Here is an 18,080-nt window from a genome sequence, read left to right on the forward strand (position 1 = left end):
AATATACTCTAAACAAATCAGAAAAGACCTGAAGCTGGGGGAAAAAGAAAGGGAAAGAAAGAAAAAAGAAAAAGTGAAAAAAAAGAAAAAGAAAAAGATAAAAACAGGAAAAAAAAAAACAGAACAAAACAAAACAAAAAAAACAGAATATGATCAAATATGGTTAGGCTGGTACATAGATCAGTGCCACACACTAGATTTTGAGTGTATTTTGGTCTGTTAGAAGATAGTGCCTCCCAAAATTTTAAAGAAAGAAAGACTTATATATGTACAAAAATAAGGGTTGATATGATGAAGGGATGGAATATGACTGTAAAGATGAAAATTATAAAAAAATTTTATAAAAGGAATTGATAAGAAGTTGTTTGAAAAAAGAAAAGAGGATTTAAAAAAAAAAGAAAAAAAAAAGGGAGCGAATGTGATCAGGCAGGAGAGTAGAACAAAACCATACACTAGAGATTTAGGGTATATTTGATCTGTTAGAAGAAACTATCTCAAAATTTTAAGGAGAGAACAACTTATATATATATGCCAAAAATAAGGGTAACTACTATGAAGGGATAGAATATGACTCTAAAAATGAAAAATAAAAATGTTTTTTCAAAAAGGGATTGATAAGATGTTGGTTGAAAAAGGGAAAAAGAAAAATTCAAAAAAAAAAAGTTAAAAAAAAATTAACTTTGAAAGACTAAAGAATCATGGTAAAAAAGCCATGGATTCTATGTGCATTATTCCCCTAGCGCTGGACGTCTGCCGTTCTCATTGATCGGTAAACTTGGTCTTGGCTGGCTGTTCTTGCTGATCTTCTGGGGGAGGGGCCTGTTGTCGTGGTTCCCAAATGTCTTTGCCGGAGGTGGAATTGCCCCGCCCTTGCCTGGTCCAGGCTAGGTAATCTGCTTGGGTTTGCTCTCGGGAGCTTTTGTTCCCTGCAAGCTTTCCGTACAGCTTTGGAGGCCGAGAGTGAAAATGGTGGCCTCCCAATCTCTGCCCCGGAGGAGCTGGAGGAGCCGAGAACTCGGGGCCCCGCTCCTCAGTGCGCCCCCAGAGAAAAGCAGTCAGTCACTCCCGTCTCCCCGGTCTCCGGCTGCACTCCGTGCTCACCCGGCCTGTGACCGAGCGTTTCTATCTCTGGCACCCGACTCGGTGGGGAGTCTCGAAACCCAGCAGATCCCTGCGGTGCGCTCCCGTGCCGCTCCCCCCGGGGAAGGACGGGGAGTTTCCCCGGATCTGCTGCTTGTTGGGTCCCTGCTGGAGGAGCAGTGGCCCGACTGTGCTGCGGATCATGGTTTATGGCAACCCCGAGCTGAGAGCCCGCTCCTCGGCTCCGTCTCTGCAGGCGGCTTCCCCGCTCCGATACCTGGGAGCTCTGCCACACTCAGGCACCCCCAGTCTTTCTGTGACCCCGAGGGTCCTGAGACCACACTGTCCCACGAGGGTTCCACCCACCGCTTAGGCACCGGAGCGACGTCCCTCAGCAGAGCAGACTTCTAAAAGTTCTGATTTTGTGCTCCGCGGCTCTATCACTTGCCAGAAGCGGCCGACGGAGGCCCCCTCCCCCGCGGCCTATCCCCCTAATATCGCCTCAGATTCACTTCTCTGCACGTCCTACCTTCCAGAAAGTGGTCGCATTTCTGTTCAGAGAGTTGTTGCTATTCTTTTCTTTGATCTCCCGTTGAGTTTGTAGGTGTTCAGAATGGTTTGATCCCTATCCAGCTGAATTCCTGAGACCAGACGAAATCCAGGTCTCCTACTCCTCCACCATGTAGAGTCTGTTTCTTGGTTTGTCTCTTTCTCTATCTCTCTTTTTTTTACTTTGCTTGTTTGTTTTGATCTTAAATTCTCCATATGAGTGAGATCATATGGTATTTGTCTTTCTCTGACTGAGTTCACTTAGCATTATACTCTCTAGCTCTATCCATGTCCTTGCAAATGGCAAGATTTCATTCCTTTTAATGGCTGAATAATATTCCATTGTGTGTGTGTGTGTGTGTGTATGTGTATATATACACACACACCACATCTTTTTTATCCATTCATCTATTAATGGGCACTTGGGCTACTTCCATAATTTGAATATTGTAAATAATGCTGCTATAAACATAAGGGTGTTATGTATCCATTCGAATTAGTGTTTTTGTGTTTTTTGGGGTAAATACCCAGTAGTGCAATTACTGGATCATAGGGTATTCTGTTTTCAACTTTTTGAGGAACCTTCATACTGTTCTCCATGGTGGCTGCACCCGTTTGCATTTCTACAAATAGAGCATGAGTGCTTTTCTCCACATCCTCACCAATACTTGTTGTTTCTTGGGTTTTTGATTTTAGCCATTCTGACAGGTATGAGGTGATATCTCACTGTAATTTTGATTTGCATTTCCCTGATGATTTGTGATGTTGAACATCTTTTCATGTGTCTGTTGGCCATTTGTATGTTGTCTTTGGAGAAATGTCTGTTCATGTCTTCTGCCCATTTTTTAAACTGGACTGTTTGTTTTTTGGGTGTTGAGTTGTATAAGTTCTTTATATATTTTAGATACTAACCCTTTATCAGATATGTCATTTGCAAATACCTTCTCCCATTCTGTAGGTTGTCTTTTAGTTTTGTTGATTGTTTCCTTTGCTCCACAGAAGCTTTTTATTTGGTGTAGTCCCAATAGTTTATTTTTTCTTTTATTTCCCTTACCTCAGGAGACATATCTAGAAAAATGTTGCTACGCCAATGTTAGAGAAATTATTGCCTGTGTTCTCTTCTAGGATTTTTATGGTTTCAGGTCTCACATTAAAGTCTGTGATCTATTTTGAATTTATTTTGGGTTGTTTGAAAGTGGTCCAGTTACATTCTTATGCATGTAGCTGCCCAGTTTTCCCAACATCATTTTTTGAAGATATTTTTTCCCATTGGATATTCTTTCCTGCTTTGTCAAAGACTAATTGACCATATAATTGTTGGTTTATTTCTGGGTATTCTATTCTGTTCCATTGATCTATGTGTCTATTTTTCTGCCAGTACCATACTGTTTTGATTACTATAGGTTTGTAGTATAACTTGAAGTCTGGAATTGTGATATCTCCAGTTTTGTTTTTCTCTTTAAATATTGCATTGGTTATTTGGGATATTTTATGGTTCCATACAGATTTTAGAATTGTTTGTTACAGTTCTGTGAAAAATGCTGGTGGTATTTTGTAGGGATTGCATTAAATCTGTAGGTTTCTTTGGGTAGTATAGCCATTTTAACAATATTTGTTCTTCTAATACATGAGCATGGAATGTCTTTTCCTTTCTTTGCATCATCTTCAATTTCTTTCATCAGTGTTTTATAGTTTTCAGAGTACAGGTCTTTCATTTCTTTGGTTAGGTTTATTCCTAGGTACCTTATTCTTTTCAGTGCAATTGCAAATGCACTTAATTTCTTTTTCTGCTGTTTCATTATTAGTGTATAGAAACGCAACAGATTTCTGTACATTGATTTTGTATCTTGCAACTTTACTGAATTAGTTTCTCAGTTCTAGCACTTTTTTTGGTGGACTCTTTCAGGTTTTCTATATAGTATCGTGTCATCTGTAAACAGTGCAAGTTTGGAGGTCTTTTATTTCTTTTTGTTGTCTGATTGCTGAGGCTAGGACTTCCAGTATTATGTTGAATAAAAGTGGTGAGAGTGAAAACAGTAATGTAGGTTCCTCAAAAAGTTAAAAATAGAGCTACCCTGTGACCCACCAATTGCACTACTAGGTATTCATCCAAAGAATACAAATATAGTGATTTGAAGGGGCTCATGCACCCCACTGTTTATAGCAGCAATGTCCACAGTAGCCAAACTATGGAAAAAGCCCAGATGTCCATCGACAGATGAGTGGGTAAAGAAGATGTGGTATATATATGCTATATATAATGGAATAGTACTCAGCCATCAGAAAGAATGAAATCTTGCCACTTGCAATGATGTGGTTGGAACTAGAGTGTAGTATGCTAAGTGAAATAAGTCAGTCAAAGAAAGACAAATACCATATGACTTCATTCATATATGGAATTTAAGAAATAAAACTGATGAACATAGGAGAAGGAAAGGAAAAATAAAATAAGATGAAAACAGGGAAGTAAACCGTAGGAGACTCTTAACTATAGGGAACAAATGGAGTGGCTGGAGGGGACGTGGGTGGGGGAATAGGGTAACTGGGTGATGGGCATTAAGGAGGGCACTTGATGGAATGAGCACTGGGTGTTACATGCAACTGAGGAATCACTAAATTCTACCCCTAAAACTAATAATACACTATATTTTAACTAACTTGAATTTAAATAAAATAAAATAAAAAAATGGCGAGAGTGGACAACTTTGTCTTATTCCTGACCTTAGGGGAAAATTTTTCAGTTTCTCCCCATTGAGTATGATGTTCACTGCAGGTTTTATTAGACCTTTATTATGTTGAGGTATGTTCTCTCTAAACCTATTTTGTTGAGAGTTTTTATCATGAACGGATGTTGTACTTTGTTAGATGTTTTTTCTGTATCTATTGAAATGATCATATGGTGTTTATCCTTTGTCTTATTGATGTGATGTATCATGTTGATTGATTCACAAATATAGCCTTTGTTTTAAAAGTTACCTTAAATGCCTGAAGCCAAAAGTAAAATATATATACCCCCCACCAAAAAAATACACTTCTAGTTTTTGCAGATTGGTTGTTTGCAGATTGGATGCTTAGCTAGGCTTTTATTAATTCTGCTTTAGCTTTCAGTCCCTGAATGAGTGGAGCATGAAGTACAGCCAGAAGTGAAAGACTGGGGTATTGTATGGCCCTTTCTGAATATGCAACCCATCCTGAGCATGCACGTGGAATTCTTGATTTCCTGGCATATGCAGGAGCTTTTAAAAGGCCTTTCCCCCAATCTCTCTCCTTTTCCAAAGGCTTCCTTCTCCACGTTTTTGGTCTTTCTATTGCTTGCCCTCGGTTTTGCTCTTACGTGCTTTTGGCAAATGCCCAAATGCCCCGCCTTGCTCCACTCCCTCGGGGAGTCACTGGACAGATCCAAACACACATCCTCAGTTCCTTGTGAATAGAGTCTGCATTGCTCCCTCTGGCGCTAGCAACCTGCACCAGGAATTCATAGTGCTGTCTTCATGACTGCCAGCAAGCTGGAGAATGGGAGACAGTAAGCAGGAAATTTAAAATGCCACAACACTCTCTTATTGCAGCGGAGGAGCTTCTTTCTTTATTACGCTTTTCTCGGGTTGTTGTAAGTTTTTGGCCAGATTTTACACTTCACTGTGAAGGTTGATTCTGACAGTTTTGCCAGTTGTTCTTGTGGAGCGACAGAGCCCTGATGTCCCCTATTCCACTATTTTTAGTGACTTTGCTCCTCTCATTTTCTTAAAATTACTAATTTGTACTCATATAAAGAACTCAGTCTCCTTTAGATACTGATTTTAATAATATATCACTCTAATGCATATGTAAACAGGAAAATGTAAGCCAGGTATATTGCTTAAGATATTTCTACACTTCACATTCACTGCCTGCCTGCTCTGAACCACTTTTCAATTCAATCTTTGATGTTTGGGCTTTCTACACAACACTGCTCTCTGTTCCCCCTGGAGAGTTTATGATCTAGAACTTCTTAAACTACTTAAACTACTGTCATCCCCAGGACTTCACGCCCAGCCTGTGACACCTGTATACAATCAATGACAAACGTCATAACTGACACATTGGCCAATGGTGACGGTCATATGAATCCCAATTTCAACAAAATATGAAGAAATATACATCTAATAATTGGCAGTATGTGGGATGTATTTTTCTTAGAGACCAGATGAGGAAATGATTAATTTGGCTAACGTGGGACACAGAAAGCAACAGAAAAACACCATTTTGGGAGGGCTAGAGAGTTGATGGAAGGATCTGGCCAGCCAAGCAGTAGTGGAAGAGCCCTGTCAGCAGAACCATCAGCATCACACGGAGGAGACCAGGCAGGTCTCTCGGATATTCAGAGTTGAGTCACATGTCAGTTGCTTGTGGTAGGAAATGGATTTAAAGAAGTGGGCAGTGGAAGGTTCATGCTTGGAAAGTGAAACACTATTGTCTTGGCCAAGGACTTTTCAGAAGATTCTGAGGAACGGAGTAATGTGATGACATCTTCCTCTTCAAAGATCTCTTGGAGGCCTTGTGAGGAATGGATTGCATGTGGAGGACAGATTGTGAGATCTGTGGCTCTGTGGGTGAGCAAGTGTGACAGAAGTGCCATCGAGGGGGTGGCTGAGGAGCTGGGCTTGTGGTAGGGAGGAGGGAGACAGGACCAACAAGTGTAGGCTGACTGGGGGATAAGTCCACTTGACAAGACAGGTTGGGAAGGCAAACCACTTCTCCTTTGTGTTTTTATTATTGGGAATGTGAGCAAATATATGGCAGGTTGGACAACTGACCCACATAATCAAATACCTGTTCTCAGCTCTGGCTACTGTTTAATCTGGGGGCTCAGTCTCACAAATTACAGAGGCTGAAGTGAATGCAGAAATGTTTACCTATCAGAGTAGGTTTTTAATAAAATACATAGGATTTAACAGCACCAGGGATGTGACCCCAATGCACATGGACCTTGTGTTGTTACTATGTTGGCCCTTGTCTTGCCTTTTCAAAATTAATACATTTGGAATAAGGTTTATCCAAGAAAGTCTGTATTTGTAACCTCACTATTGTCTAACATAAAACACGTAAAAATATACCATGTAGTTAAAATTAGCCCTAAGAGAGGTTAACAAAATATATAATGTGATAGTTGAGAATAATAATCTGAAGAGGGCACTAAAGTCAGCCAAGTTTCTTTCCTCTTCAAACTTCATTTTTACATTTTAGATAGCACTGTTCACAAAACATTTGTACTAGACTTTAATTGGGAGGAGACCTGTTCTTGTTTCACATCTTGTGCCATATGAAGTGTGGCAAAATGATCCCTCATTAGAAGTGAGTTACGATCACTGTGTTATGAACCCGCGTTCATAGGAGGAGGAAACCCACGTACTAGAGCATACTGAAAATTTTAAGCATTTTCAGCCTCCTGGATTTCTAAAAGACTGATGTGTTTAGAAAGTCCACAGGCAGTGGACTTCATCTAACATCTCAACTGTGCTCAACATAGATGTGTCCTCATAAACATGGGGAATCCAAAGGCTCCAGTGTTTTACAGGAATGCTTTCTTACTTGATGCCTTCCTTTTGGCAGTTCTGCTCAGAATACCAAAGACTCAAGAAGGCTCAAGTAATTACTTGAAACAGATCCCTAACAATGAGAAATGATGAACAACTCAGTATTTATCTTGAACAAATTTATAGTAGAGCTAGGAAAGGGCAGAAAGTAGAGATTTCAAGAACGGACTATGAACTACCATCAAAAAAACTAAACTGTTTATTATTTTTAAAAAAGTAATTTGCCCTAAAATGTCACAACAGATCCATACTTTGCTGGTCTATGGCCTCTCCTCTAACTCCTTCTGGAAAAAGGAAGAAAATATTGAAATCTAAAAGTGATTATTAATTAGTGCATAATACATTTTAAAAATGTTGGCCTAGCATCTCTTTCAAGCTCAATCCTAATCTGATATCGGAATCTACTAATCTCATTGAAGTTTTATGAGAATATAGTTCCTCTCTATATTCATTTTACATCCTCTAATTGATTGGAGAGGGCTTCAGTAGTGTTTCTATGGGCTCCTAAATAAATAAGAACTAAGAAATTAGTCTGGGTATGCATGAGCCCACACTACATGTGTCACTCGGCTTTACCCTTCATAGGAAATTAATCAGTAGTGTAACATCAACACCGTGTGCCCTCTCCAAGCAATTCTAAAGCAACGGGTTTGTCCTTGTAGGAAACCTATTAAATATCCATAGTACATCATTAAGAAATTACCTCTGGAATTGACTGCAGAAACTCCGGTGCAATTTGTGGAGCATTAGGTGTTTGGACATAAAGTCTGGTGAGTGAGAAGCCTAAGCCAAGCATAGATGTGAGATGGAAGCCATGTTTGAATAGGGACAGTGATTTAATAAATGGAGTTGACCAGAAATGCTTGCTCCAAATTTCTGGAAACTTAATGAACAAAATCAATCCATACTGTGTTTTCATGCATTTTACAGTATGAAGAGCTAGCAATTTAATACTCTATCAGAGCTGCAAGTACAAATCTTCTCTTTCTCCTAAAGACCCAACTGCTTTAGATTCAAAAGAACTTCTCCGGAATACTGAGCGGAGAAAAAGAGCCCGAAACTAAAAATAGAACTGGAGCAGGACACCGCCGCGAGATGGCACTGCTTTAGAAGGGCTAGAAGGGACGTCAGCGCGTGGGGAGCGCGGGGGCCTCCGGTCCGCGTTGCTCTGCGGCGTTGCAGCCGGCCGTCGGGCCTGGTCGGGCCTGCGCGCGCTGGAGCCTGTTGCTTTTAGGGCGGCCGGTGGCTCAGACCTGTGTCGTGACTCCTCTCCCATCTGCTGCGCTTCGCAGTCCCTGCGGCCTGGAAGTTCCAGCTGCGACGCCGAGCTCTGACCCCCAGGGCCTTCGACCCAGATGAGACGGGCCAAATCGGGCCCCGAATTCCTGGAAACGTGCGAAGCCACCCCCCCCCCCCCGCCCCGCGCCCTCCCCGCCGCCCCAGCCGCGGACCAGGGTCCCCGGGACGGGAGCCGTGGCTGGAGAACGTAACCAGGCTCTGTCCTCCGCGCCAGAGCCACCCTCCCCGTTTGGGCTCCCTCTGACGATGGGAACCGGCCCGGGACACGCGCGCCGCGGCCAAGTCCAGGTTTTGATTTCACTGCCGGCTGCGAGAGCGAAGAGTCTCCAAACCCAACAAACAGGAAGGAGAGAAGGAGCCGGAGTGCGGGCAGAGGGAGGGTCATTCCCAGCAGAGGCGCAAGGGCCGGGCCGGGCCGGGGGCGGGGAGGAAGCAGCGCCCCTTCCCCTCCCGCGCGGCCGGGGGTGGGGGCGCGGGAACAGCGGAGAGTACGGCAGCGGCGGCGGGGGGTGGGGGTGGGGGGCTTGAGGGCGGCTCCGGGGCCGGACGGAGTGCTCGGGGCGGGGCGGGGGCTCCCTGGACGCTGCCGCCCGCAGCCCCCCTCCCCGCGGCCCCGGGGCGCCCCCGCGGTTCTGGAGCCGGGGCGGGGCTTGCGCGTCAGCTCGGGCTAGAAAAGGCGGCGGGGCCCGGCCCAGCGAGGTGACAGCCGCGCTCGGACAAGGAACCTGGCTCGACGCCGCCATGAGCGCCGCGCTCTTTAGCCTGGACGGCCCGGCGCGCGGCGTGCCCTGGTCCGCGGAGCCCGCACCCTTTTACGAGCCGGGTCGGGCGGGCAAGCCGGGCCGCGGGAGCGAGCCGGGAAGCCTGTCCGAGCCAGGCGCCGCTGCCCCTGCCATGTACGACGACGAGAGCGCCATCGACTTCAGCGCCTACATCGACTCCATGGCCGCCGTGCCCACCCTGGAGCTGTGCCACGACGAGCTCTTCGCCGACCTCTTCAACAGCAACCACAAGGCGGGCGCGGCAGGCGCCGCTGCCAACGCCCTGGAGCTGCTGCCCGGCGGCCTCGCGCGTGCCCACGGCCCGGGCACAGCTGCCCCGCGTCCGCTCAAGCGCGAGCCCGACTGGGGAGACGGCGACGCGCCCGGCTCGCTGCTGCCGGCGCAGGTGGCCGCGTGCGCGCAGACCGTGGTGAGCCTGGCGGCGGCCGCACAACCCACACCACCCACGTCGCCCGAGCCGCCGCGCTCCAGCCCCGGGCCGAGCCCTGCTCCTGGCCCGGCCCGGGAGAAGAGTGCGGGGAAGAGGGGCCCGGACCGCGGCAGCCCGGAGTACCGGCAGCGGCGCGAGCGCAACAACATCGCGGTGCGTAAGAGCCGCGACAAGGCCAAGCGGCGCAACCAGGAGATGCAGCAGAAGCTGGTGGAGCTGTCGGCCGAAAACGAGAAGCTGCACCAGCGCGTGGAGCAGCTCACGCGGGACCTGGCCGGCCTCCGGCAGTTCTTCAAGCAGCTGCCCAGCCCGCCCTTCCTACCGGCCGCCGGGGCCGCCGACTGCCGGTAACGCGCGCCCCGGGGGCGGGAGAGACTCAACCAACGACCGATACCTCAGACCCGACCGGCCAGGGAGCGGAGCGCGCCCCGCCCGGACGCCGCGAGAGCCGCTTGGCGCCGGCTGCAGTTTCTTTGGGGCGCGGGAACGAAGGAACCTACAGCCTGGACTTAACCACCACTGAACTTCGAGAGAAGCTATATGTGTTTATTTTCCCTTAAATTATTTTTATAATGGTAGCTTTTCTACATTTTATTCCTATTGATGCAGCTAAGGTACATTTGTAAGAAAAAAGACTTTTCAGACAAATCCTTTGTATTGTAGATAAGAGGAAAAGACTGAGCATGCTCACTTTTTTTTATATTAATTTTTACAGTATTTGTAAGAATAAAGAAGCATTTAAAACCACCCGATTCCGGTATTCACAGTGACTCCTGAACGCTGTTTGGCCCCCAGGACCTCGCTGGGGAAGGGCATGCAGCAAGGCACCGGGGAGGCCGCGGGACCCAGGTGTGTGTCCATGAGGGGGAACCAAGGTCCCTAGAAGAGGGGGTCTGCTTTGCTTTTGAAACCAGCCACGGTCTACCTACAAATGTTACTTATCTGCCTAAGATTGGCGAAGCACGACTAAGCTCATGTTAAGCTAGCAGCTTTCTGGTGGAAGGTGCTCCCAAAGAAGTAGCCAGACTCGGGGAGGGGGCTGGCTGGCCAACTGTCCCTGAGCTGATTTAGGGGCTCTATGAAGAAGAGCTGAAGGGCGCCCTAATTTTAGTTGGCTGCTCGAGGGGTAAGGGGGTAGTGGAGGGCTCTGGTTATCCGAAAAGCATGTCTGACTCATCTTTGGCTTTCATGGGACTTTGCTTTCACTTTCCTCAGTCTTAGGTACTGCTTCGAATACATTTCTCAAAAGTGGGTATTAAGTACAAAGTAGTCCTGTTGTAGTAGATGCAAAGGACAGTCAAAAAGCTACTCAAAACCGGCTATCTTGCCAGTCATTGTAATGTTTCAAAGCTTAATCAGGACAAATAAAGTCGTTTGCCTTTCTTCCAGTTAAAGTGGGTACTAGGCACCCTTTCTTGCTCTGGGCTGCTAGGTCTATATCATGTAATTAACCATGGCCTGTCATGATTATATTATTATAAGGGAGGAAACAATCTTCATTGTCTAAAGATAATTTATTCATCATTTTATGTTAATTTAAATCTCTGCCAACAAAGCAAACGATAAGCAATCACTCCTCTTGAATCTGTTATCTTGGCTCTCTGTGCACAGTACCCAGCAAGATTAAACAGGCCTATCTAGAGTGAGCTATCTATACCTCTGTGCAGTATGGTGATAATCACACCAGGTAACTTATCTATACTTTATGGGTAACCGTTCTACCTCTGACACAGTTTCCCAGAACATTTTCCAAAAAATACTAAACTGCAAAATGCTTAAGTTGGACATGTACTGTGTAGAACAGTAACATTACAATTTAGGACAAATGTCTCAGCTTTGCAGGGTATTCTTTGGGACAGTGTTGAATAACTACAAGAAAAACATGTTGAATCATGGTAAAATTTAAACACTTAAAAAATTACAAGTGAACGAAATTTTTTTCTTGCTGTTTTAATATTATTGACTAAGATGAAATACAAAATGAAGACCTCAGGCTTATTTAAGTTTTAATAGCATGTTCCTAAATTTGCAAAAACTAGAAAAAAGTATTTTTGATGTTTAGTTCACAAAATCATCTTACTAACATTTGACCCAGAAAAATCTAAGTTCCATTTCAAGATCATACATTTGCTCTGCCCATAGTTAACAAATAACTACCCCAAGCCGCCACCACCTCCACCACCATTGTGACTGCATCACAAAGTTCACAAATCCTATGGCAACCGGCAGTGTTCGGAAGAGGCTCTTCCTGCACTCAGGAGCTCAATTTCCTCCAATCCAACGCAGCTAGCTGGGTGGGTGGTTATGGACTGGACAAAACAATTCAACAACCCCACCTCCTTTCCGAGGACACTCTTCACTTCATAACTCTGCAGTGATAGAAGGCATGCTGGTTAAAGCAAACAGAGCTAGCCCTGGACATTCTGTTCCCAAAAACACAGAACACCAAAGATCAGAGCATAAGGTCCTTTCCTCAGTCTGTGACCTTCCACTTTTCAAATGGTAAGAACAACATGGGTAAGGAGGAAAAAAAATTAAGGGCTTGATAAAAGCTCTATTTATTATGGCAAATGAAGGAACTCCTTTTTTCTGCTGTTAGTGGATGCAACGACAAGCGTGTCCCACCTGGCTGTCCTACGAGAGGAACTGGGGACAGACATACTAAGGGATATGCCCTGTTCTCTAGCAGGAAGGCTGGGGGCTGGGCATGCATCATGCTTGCAGCTGTCTCCCACTTCCTTTGGGACACTTCCCCAATCTAGCAACACTTCTGGTCAAAGGATTTCCTGGTACTTTGCCCCAAACCTCCCTCCTCAGTTAGGATCCCATTTCTTCTAGAGTAACACTGAGCCAAAAATGTCTATGTTGTAAAAAGCTTTTTCTTCACATTGTTTGATGAGTATCTTATGGTGATTGGTTAATCTTGGCAGGTTTCATCTCTAGATGAGAACTCAGGGCGCTGGGCAGCAGGGGTACCAGATGACTAGGCTAGGAAGGTATGGCAGGGCCTTGGTGGTCTCAAACCTCTGAACATTTTCTTCCTGGGGTGGGGGTGGGGCTGAAAATAAAGAGCAGCTCAAAAGCGTGGGGATAAGTCAGATCTTTGGCTTTACCAGAGACCGAAGCCCTAGAGGGTAATGCGTTCTTTCAGAGACTCCTTTGCTGCCACTTGCAGAGTACTATCTGGGGTACCTCACTCTTCTGGGCAAGACGCTTAACACATCTTTACAGTAGCTCAGTTCAGTATGTTTTAGCTCACCCGTTCCATCATTAATGTGTCTTGGCAAAGGAGATTGAGGCCGGAGGGCTCCGACAACGCAGCCAAAGTCGGCACATGTCTGTGGCTCCTTGGTGCCCTCCCATCAAAGGTGGGCACCTCACTGCCGTCACCCTGGATCCTGGGCTGGGCTCAGTGACTGCTTCTTATGAAGAGTGTGGTGGAAGGGACATTGAGTGGTGTCCCCAGCTTGGTCAGGAAGGTGCCCAGCCTCTGCCTGCCTCTCTTGGGATCCAGACACATGCCCTGAGGGAATCCAGACGGTGTGGCGTCTGGCCTGAGCCCCGGAAGGTCCCAGGCAACAGGAGTACAATAGCCGCCCAGGGACTGAAGGGCGTTCTGTGACTCTAGCCCAGCCGTTGGGGTACCAGCTGATGTCCTGTGGGGCAGAGATGAGTTGTCCTGGCAGAGCCCTATCCAAATTGCAGGTCTGTGTGCAGAGTAAGTGTGGAGGCCACTAAGCTTTGAGATGGTTTGTTGTTGAAGCAATACATACCAGGATCAATCTGGGATGTGAGCACTGCTCTAATGCCAAACCACTGTGATCATTTTGCTTTCCTGTCTTTTAAGTCAGGCATGGTGTGAAACACCGAGCATATTCAATATGATTGGTAGAGTTCAGGCTTCTTTAGTAAAAAAAATCAGAGTACGGTCAACAGAGTGGTTTAATGGAGGGATGGGGGAGTAGAAGTCATAATCAAGACAGGTGAAGAGATGGAACTGGACAAGTCTCTGACTGGACAACCATGGCTGAGACCTTCCTCCGCTTAGCTCATCTGTGACAGATGTCAGGTTCATGGCCCACTGCCTTGATCATTAATCAAGGGCTTGCTATGAACCCATGAGGGGCCTGACCCTGAAAAGATGGCAGAGAACCAGACAGCCACAGGAGTGCTGGTGCGGAAGGCACGCACAGGGCCGTGCAGAGTGAGGGGTTGTTGTCCAGGTCTGGGAGGACTGAGGTAGGCCAGCTGGATACTCCTTTGCTGTCTCTTCCCACTTTAGCTAGCCTTGCACATTTGTGTGTCGGGAAGTAGAAGGCCCAGGCACTCCTACACTCACTTGGGGTAAAAGTACAGAATTCTAACTTGAAAAAAAAGTCAGCAACAGATCATTTCTTTTTACAATGTCAGGTTTCACAGCTAAAGTTTATAATAACTATACCATAGTCAATAATAACTATATCATTTATAAACAGAGATCAAATGATAGATATATTTGGGGGGGAATTAACATGGAAAGGTAAAAAACAATCACACCAGCAAATGCAAACACACTGTTCATATGAATGTAATGAACGTGTAAAATGTGTCTCTATTTTTAAAAGGCACACTATATTTTCCTTTAACTTTTCCTTTTCTGAAAGTAAGGAAACAAACTCCAAATTTCATATTACTGTAATGTGACTTTTGAGAACTGACATGTACAACAGTGGTGAACTCCATTGTTTTCACATCTGTAGCTTGAACACATTAAAGTTATGGCATAAAACTTAACACTCATGTGTCCTAACCAGAAACAGTACATCGGTTCCAGGGAATAGAGTTCTCGTGGAAAGCCTAATTTGATTCTTTGGATTTTGGCCAATGTGCATTCTCACCCAGACAACTGACAGAATCCAGACTGGAAAACTCATGCTCGTGTCTACACCGAGGTCCTTCTTGTACCCATCTTCTATCAGCTTCTTGCAGGTCAGATGTGAAGCCCTGATTATCCACTGTGAGTAAAGCTGGAGGAGGGGGAATGAGTTCTGTCCCTCCAGGTTGCAATTTACCCTAATTTGATTGGCATCAGCTCTGATAACAGAGCACCCAGAAAGGTGATACCTGAGGCTGTTGCCACCCTGTGCCCCTCACCCAGGGCACATGTGCACACACAGGCACACACTCAGGCACACTCATGTACACATGAGCACACACAGGTGTATACACACATTCAAGCACACCCATGGGCAAACCCACCTACACTCAGATACACACACACACACACACACACACACACACACACACACACACACACACACACACACATATGGCCGTACACATGCCCTAGCTCTTTATAAGTAGGGCTTTGCCTACAGGCGTACTGTAGTTAAGAAGTGTAATGTGTGAGAGGTACAAGTCAGCCTCAGTCGGAAGGAAATCAAATGAAGAGGCAGGATTTCTGCCAGGGCCTCCTCCTGGTCTCTGGGTCCCTATAGGGAGTTAGGGTAGTCAAGGGCAGTCCATGGCTGGAGGCTTTCTAGAAGAAGCACCAGGGTGCTCTCCTGGGGAGCCTGCGAGAAACCAGTGGGAGATCAGGCTTGAGCCTGGTAGGGCCCAGTCAAGGCCACCTGAGGAACTGCAGGGCAGGCACTGCACCTCTGTGCTGTGTGGGACTACAGGGAGCTAGGCGCCATCCCAAGCACTGTTGGTTTTTGTTTGTTTAGGTTGTGCGTTTTGGTTCATTTGCTCTGTGTTCTCCTTAAGCAGGAGTTTTCCCCAACACTTTCCCTCAACCTTTTCCATGGAAATATCTTCCCTGATAACTTAGATCTGCCATTTTTAGCACCTGTTTAAAGAACCCTCCAATTCATCAGCCTTACCCAGCATCACGCCCTTCTTTCTTCCTCCTCCCCCACCTCAAAGACAGAGGTGAGGTGACAAGGGATCAGCCAACAGGTACCACTGTGTCATCACACATTAAACATATAAACTTCAGGAAGAATAGAAACATACACATAAGGACCCTGTCACCCTCCCCCCACTCTGTTAGGTGGTCACTTGTGGGGATAACAATGTACCCAACAGAGACCGTGACCGTGAGCCCTGCATTCTTGTTTCTTCAGCGGTAAAATGTGGATCCTGCACCACTGAGATGTTGGAGAGATTAAATAAGGCAATGTGTGAGAAAAGTGGTGAGCATAGTTCTTAGTCCATTACAGTTATTTACTTACATTTTACTTGTAAACAATCAGGGAACAACTAGCTCATAAACCCTCCTACGGCCTGGTCTACACATCAATCCCTACATGTGAAAGAGCCCTTTAGATAAAGGTTTGGTGCTGGGCTGGGGGTGTCACGGAGTTGCTTTAGGGAACTATGCGCAGGCTGGTGGGCTTTATCCCAGGGACGGAGCCGGAAACTCTTTCTAGAGCTCCACAGGCAGTTCCACCCTGAAATCAGGGTTGGAAACCACAGTCAGACCAGTGATCCTCAAGGATCCTATCCATGGATTTATCCACGTACCCAATGAATCCAAACTTTGAGAGCCATGGTTTTGAAGAATGAGTGCAAATGGCTGCCCCGCCTCCTCATGCTGCCAGCCCTTCCTAAGGGGCAGAAGCCCCTCCCAGCTCCAGAGGATGGATAAATTCAGCCTTGTATTCAGACTGCAATCAGAGGTGGAATTTAACCATGGGACCCCATCAGAAAGTTCTGTAGATGATCAGCCCCCTTTTCACCACAACCTCCCCAGCTGGCCCAAGTCTGCTACTTGGATGTGGACCCTAACACTGGCCATGGATAACTTTTGTGACCTGGGGGCTGTGCCCTGGCATCACCCCAGTGGGGTCAGTCCTCAGTGCTCTTCTCTGGGGTTCAGCAGTTCCTGAAGCCACTTGTGGTGCTTTTAATTGGTTTTGACAAGACAGAGGTGACATCTCAAGGACAGAGCTCTCTTGTTTATGAGGGCCAAATTTCACAAGGAAGAAACTGTCTCTAGACTGTAAGTTATATATATTTAGGTGGTGGTTTTCTTGGAGGAGCACACCACTTTACTAAGCCTCACACCATAGTAACTCTCAGGGAAGGCAAAAGAGTTCTGAGAAATAATGGTCAAGTTTCCAGTTACTCAGACTCTGGAATACCTAGCAATTAAAAAACACAAAATGTGTGTCTCAGATATTTCTGTTCTTTTAACATGAATCATGGCAGTAGTACTTGAAATGTTGCTGGTCTAACTATAATCAAAGCCAGGGGGGCATATTCATGTATCTTACTACAAGATTGGTCAGGAAATCACCTCGATTCCAAAAAGGAAAGGATCTCATGAACAGACACAGGTATTTGTCAGGGAGTAAGACTTATCATTGACTATGGTATAGTTATTAACCACAGTAAGACTTATCCTTGTCTTGGTATAGTCTAAACACTTAGCATGCACCCAATGATATTGTGGCACTTTGTTGTAATTGAAAGTACATGGGACAGGGATCTTCACCTGGAGATGATCCACTAACTTGGGGCTTAAGAACACAGGGGTGCACACCTGGGCTGCATGTCCCTGGACTTACCCCATCCTCGCAGGCGGCAAACCTCAGGAGTGAAGAAATACTGGCCTGGGACAGCTGCAATAACAGTGGGGCGGGCTGATTAAACTCCCAGGACTGGGGCAAGAGCTCACGCCCACGCGTGGGGGGTAATGTTCGATCTAAACCACCTTCGTTTCTTTAGCAGCTTCCACCTCAGAGCCTTATGTCAAATGTGAGTGTAAGCCCTGGATGTGGAAAGACTGTTCTCCTGAGGGGTGTCCTTCCCACCCCCTCCCCAGGGCAGGAACAACAGATGCTGCCCCCTTGGCTACTGAGGCAGAGCAGTTCCATGAGGTGGAGTAGGATGCACATGAGCTCCTGCACCGCTCCTACCTTGACCCTCACTGTGCACTGGGGTCGAGATGGACAGTCCAGGAACACCTGCAGGTGCCTTCTGAGGAGAGGAGAGGTGACCACACGGGAGCAGTCCCCACAGGAAAAGGTGCCTCTGTTGTTTGGAAACACACAGGGAAGAGAACACTTGAAAAGGCACAAGTCAAAAGAGTCTAGCAGTAGACAGACATTTTTTTCTGAACCTAAGTGTTTGCTGATATAGAAAAGGGGGATTTACTCTCAGAAACCAAGTTCCTGAAATAGGCCAGAAGAAGCTCAGCCTGTTCTGAGGGATCAGCGTCAGCTTCCGGCTAACCGCTGCATGGGCAATTGACGCCCCAGGGGATGGAAGGGACACTCAGGCAGGGAAGCCTCATTCAAGCTGGGCATAGAGGATGACAGCAAACATCCCATGAAGCAAAGTGGAGGCCCTCTGCTCAGCAAGGGGAAGTCAGGGCTTCCCATC

The 18,080-nt window shown here is 46.2% G+C and overlaps 2 protein-coding genes across 11 annotated transcripts in view; one reads left to right on the forward strand and one right to left on the reverse strand.

The window, feature by feature from the left end:
- The first annotated feature begins 9,171 nt into the window (after positions 1–9,171).
- Positions 9,172–10,460, forward strand: CEBPD (CCAAT enhancer binding protein delta). Its single transcript, XM_036094051.2, has one exon. It carries the CDS (start codon positions 9,243–9,245, stop codon positions 10,062–10,064), a length of 822 nt encoding a protein of 273 aa, XP_035949944.1. The 5' UTR covers positions 9,172–9,242; the 3' UTR covers positions 10,065–10,460.
- Positions 10,461–11,702: 1,242 nt separating this feature from the next.
- Positions 11,703–18,080, reverse strand: part of SPIDR (scaffold protein involved in DNA repair) — a 602,461-nt gene continuing 596,083 nt past the window's right edge. For all 10 annotated transcript variants that reach the window (XM_078072412.1, XM_078072415.1, XM_078072413.1 and 7 more), the window contains 3 exons: positions 17,615–17,729; positions 17,264–17,317; positions 11,703–12,082 (listed from right to left, as the gene is read on the reverse strand). In XM_078072412.1, coding sequence (XP_077928538.1) covers positions 11,927–12,082; positions 17,264–17,317; positions 17,615–17,729 — 325 coding nt within the window. In that variant the 3' untranslated portion in view covers positions 11,703–11,926. The remainder of the gene's footprint in view (positions 12,083–17,263; positions 17,318–17,614; positions 17,730–18,080) is intronic.

This window comes from Halichoerus grypus, chromosome 5 (genome assembly GCF_964656455.1).
Source record: "Halichoerus grypus chromosome 5, mHalGry1.hap1.1, whole genome shotgun sequence".
Taxonomy (NCBI): Eukaryota; Metazoa; Chordata; class Mammalia; order Carnivora; family Phocidae; genus Halichoerus; species Halichoerus grypus.

Bases quoted from the DNA above. Each gene is read 5' to 3' on its own strand.
- CEBPD (XM_036094051.2), top strand. From the start codon at position 9,243: ATGAGCGCCGCGCTCTTTAGCCTGGACGGCCCGGCGCGCGGCGTGCCC.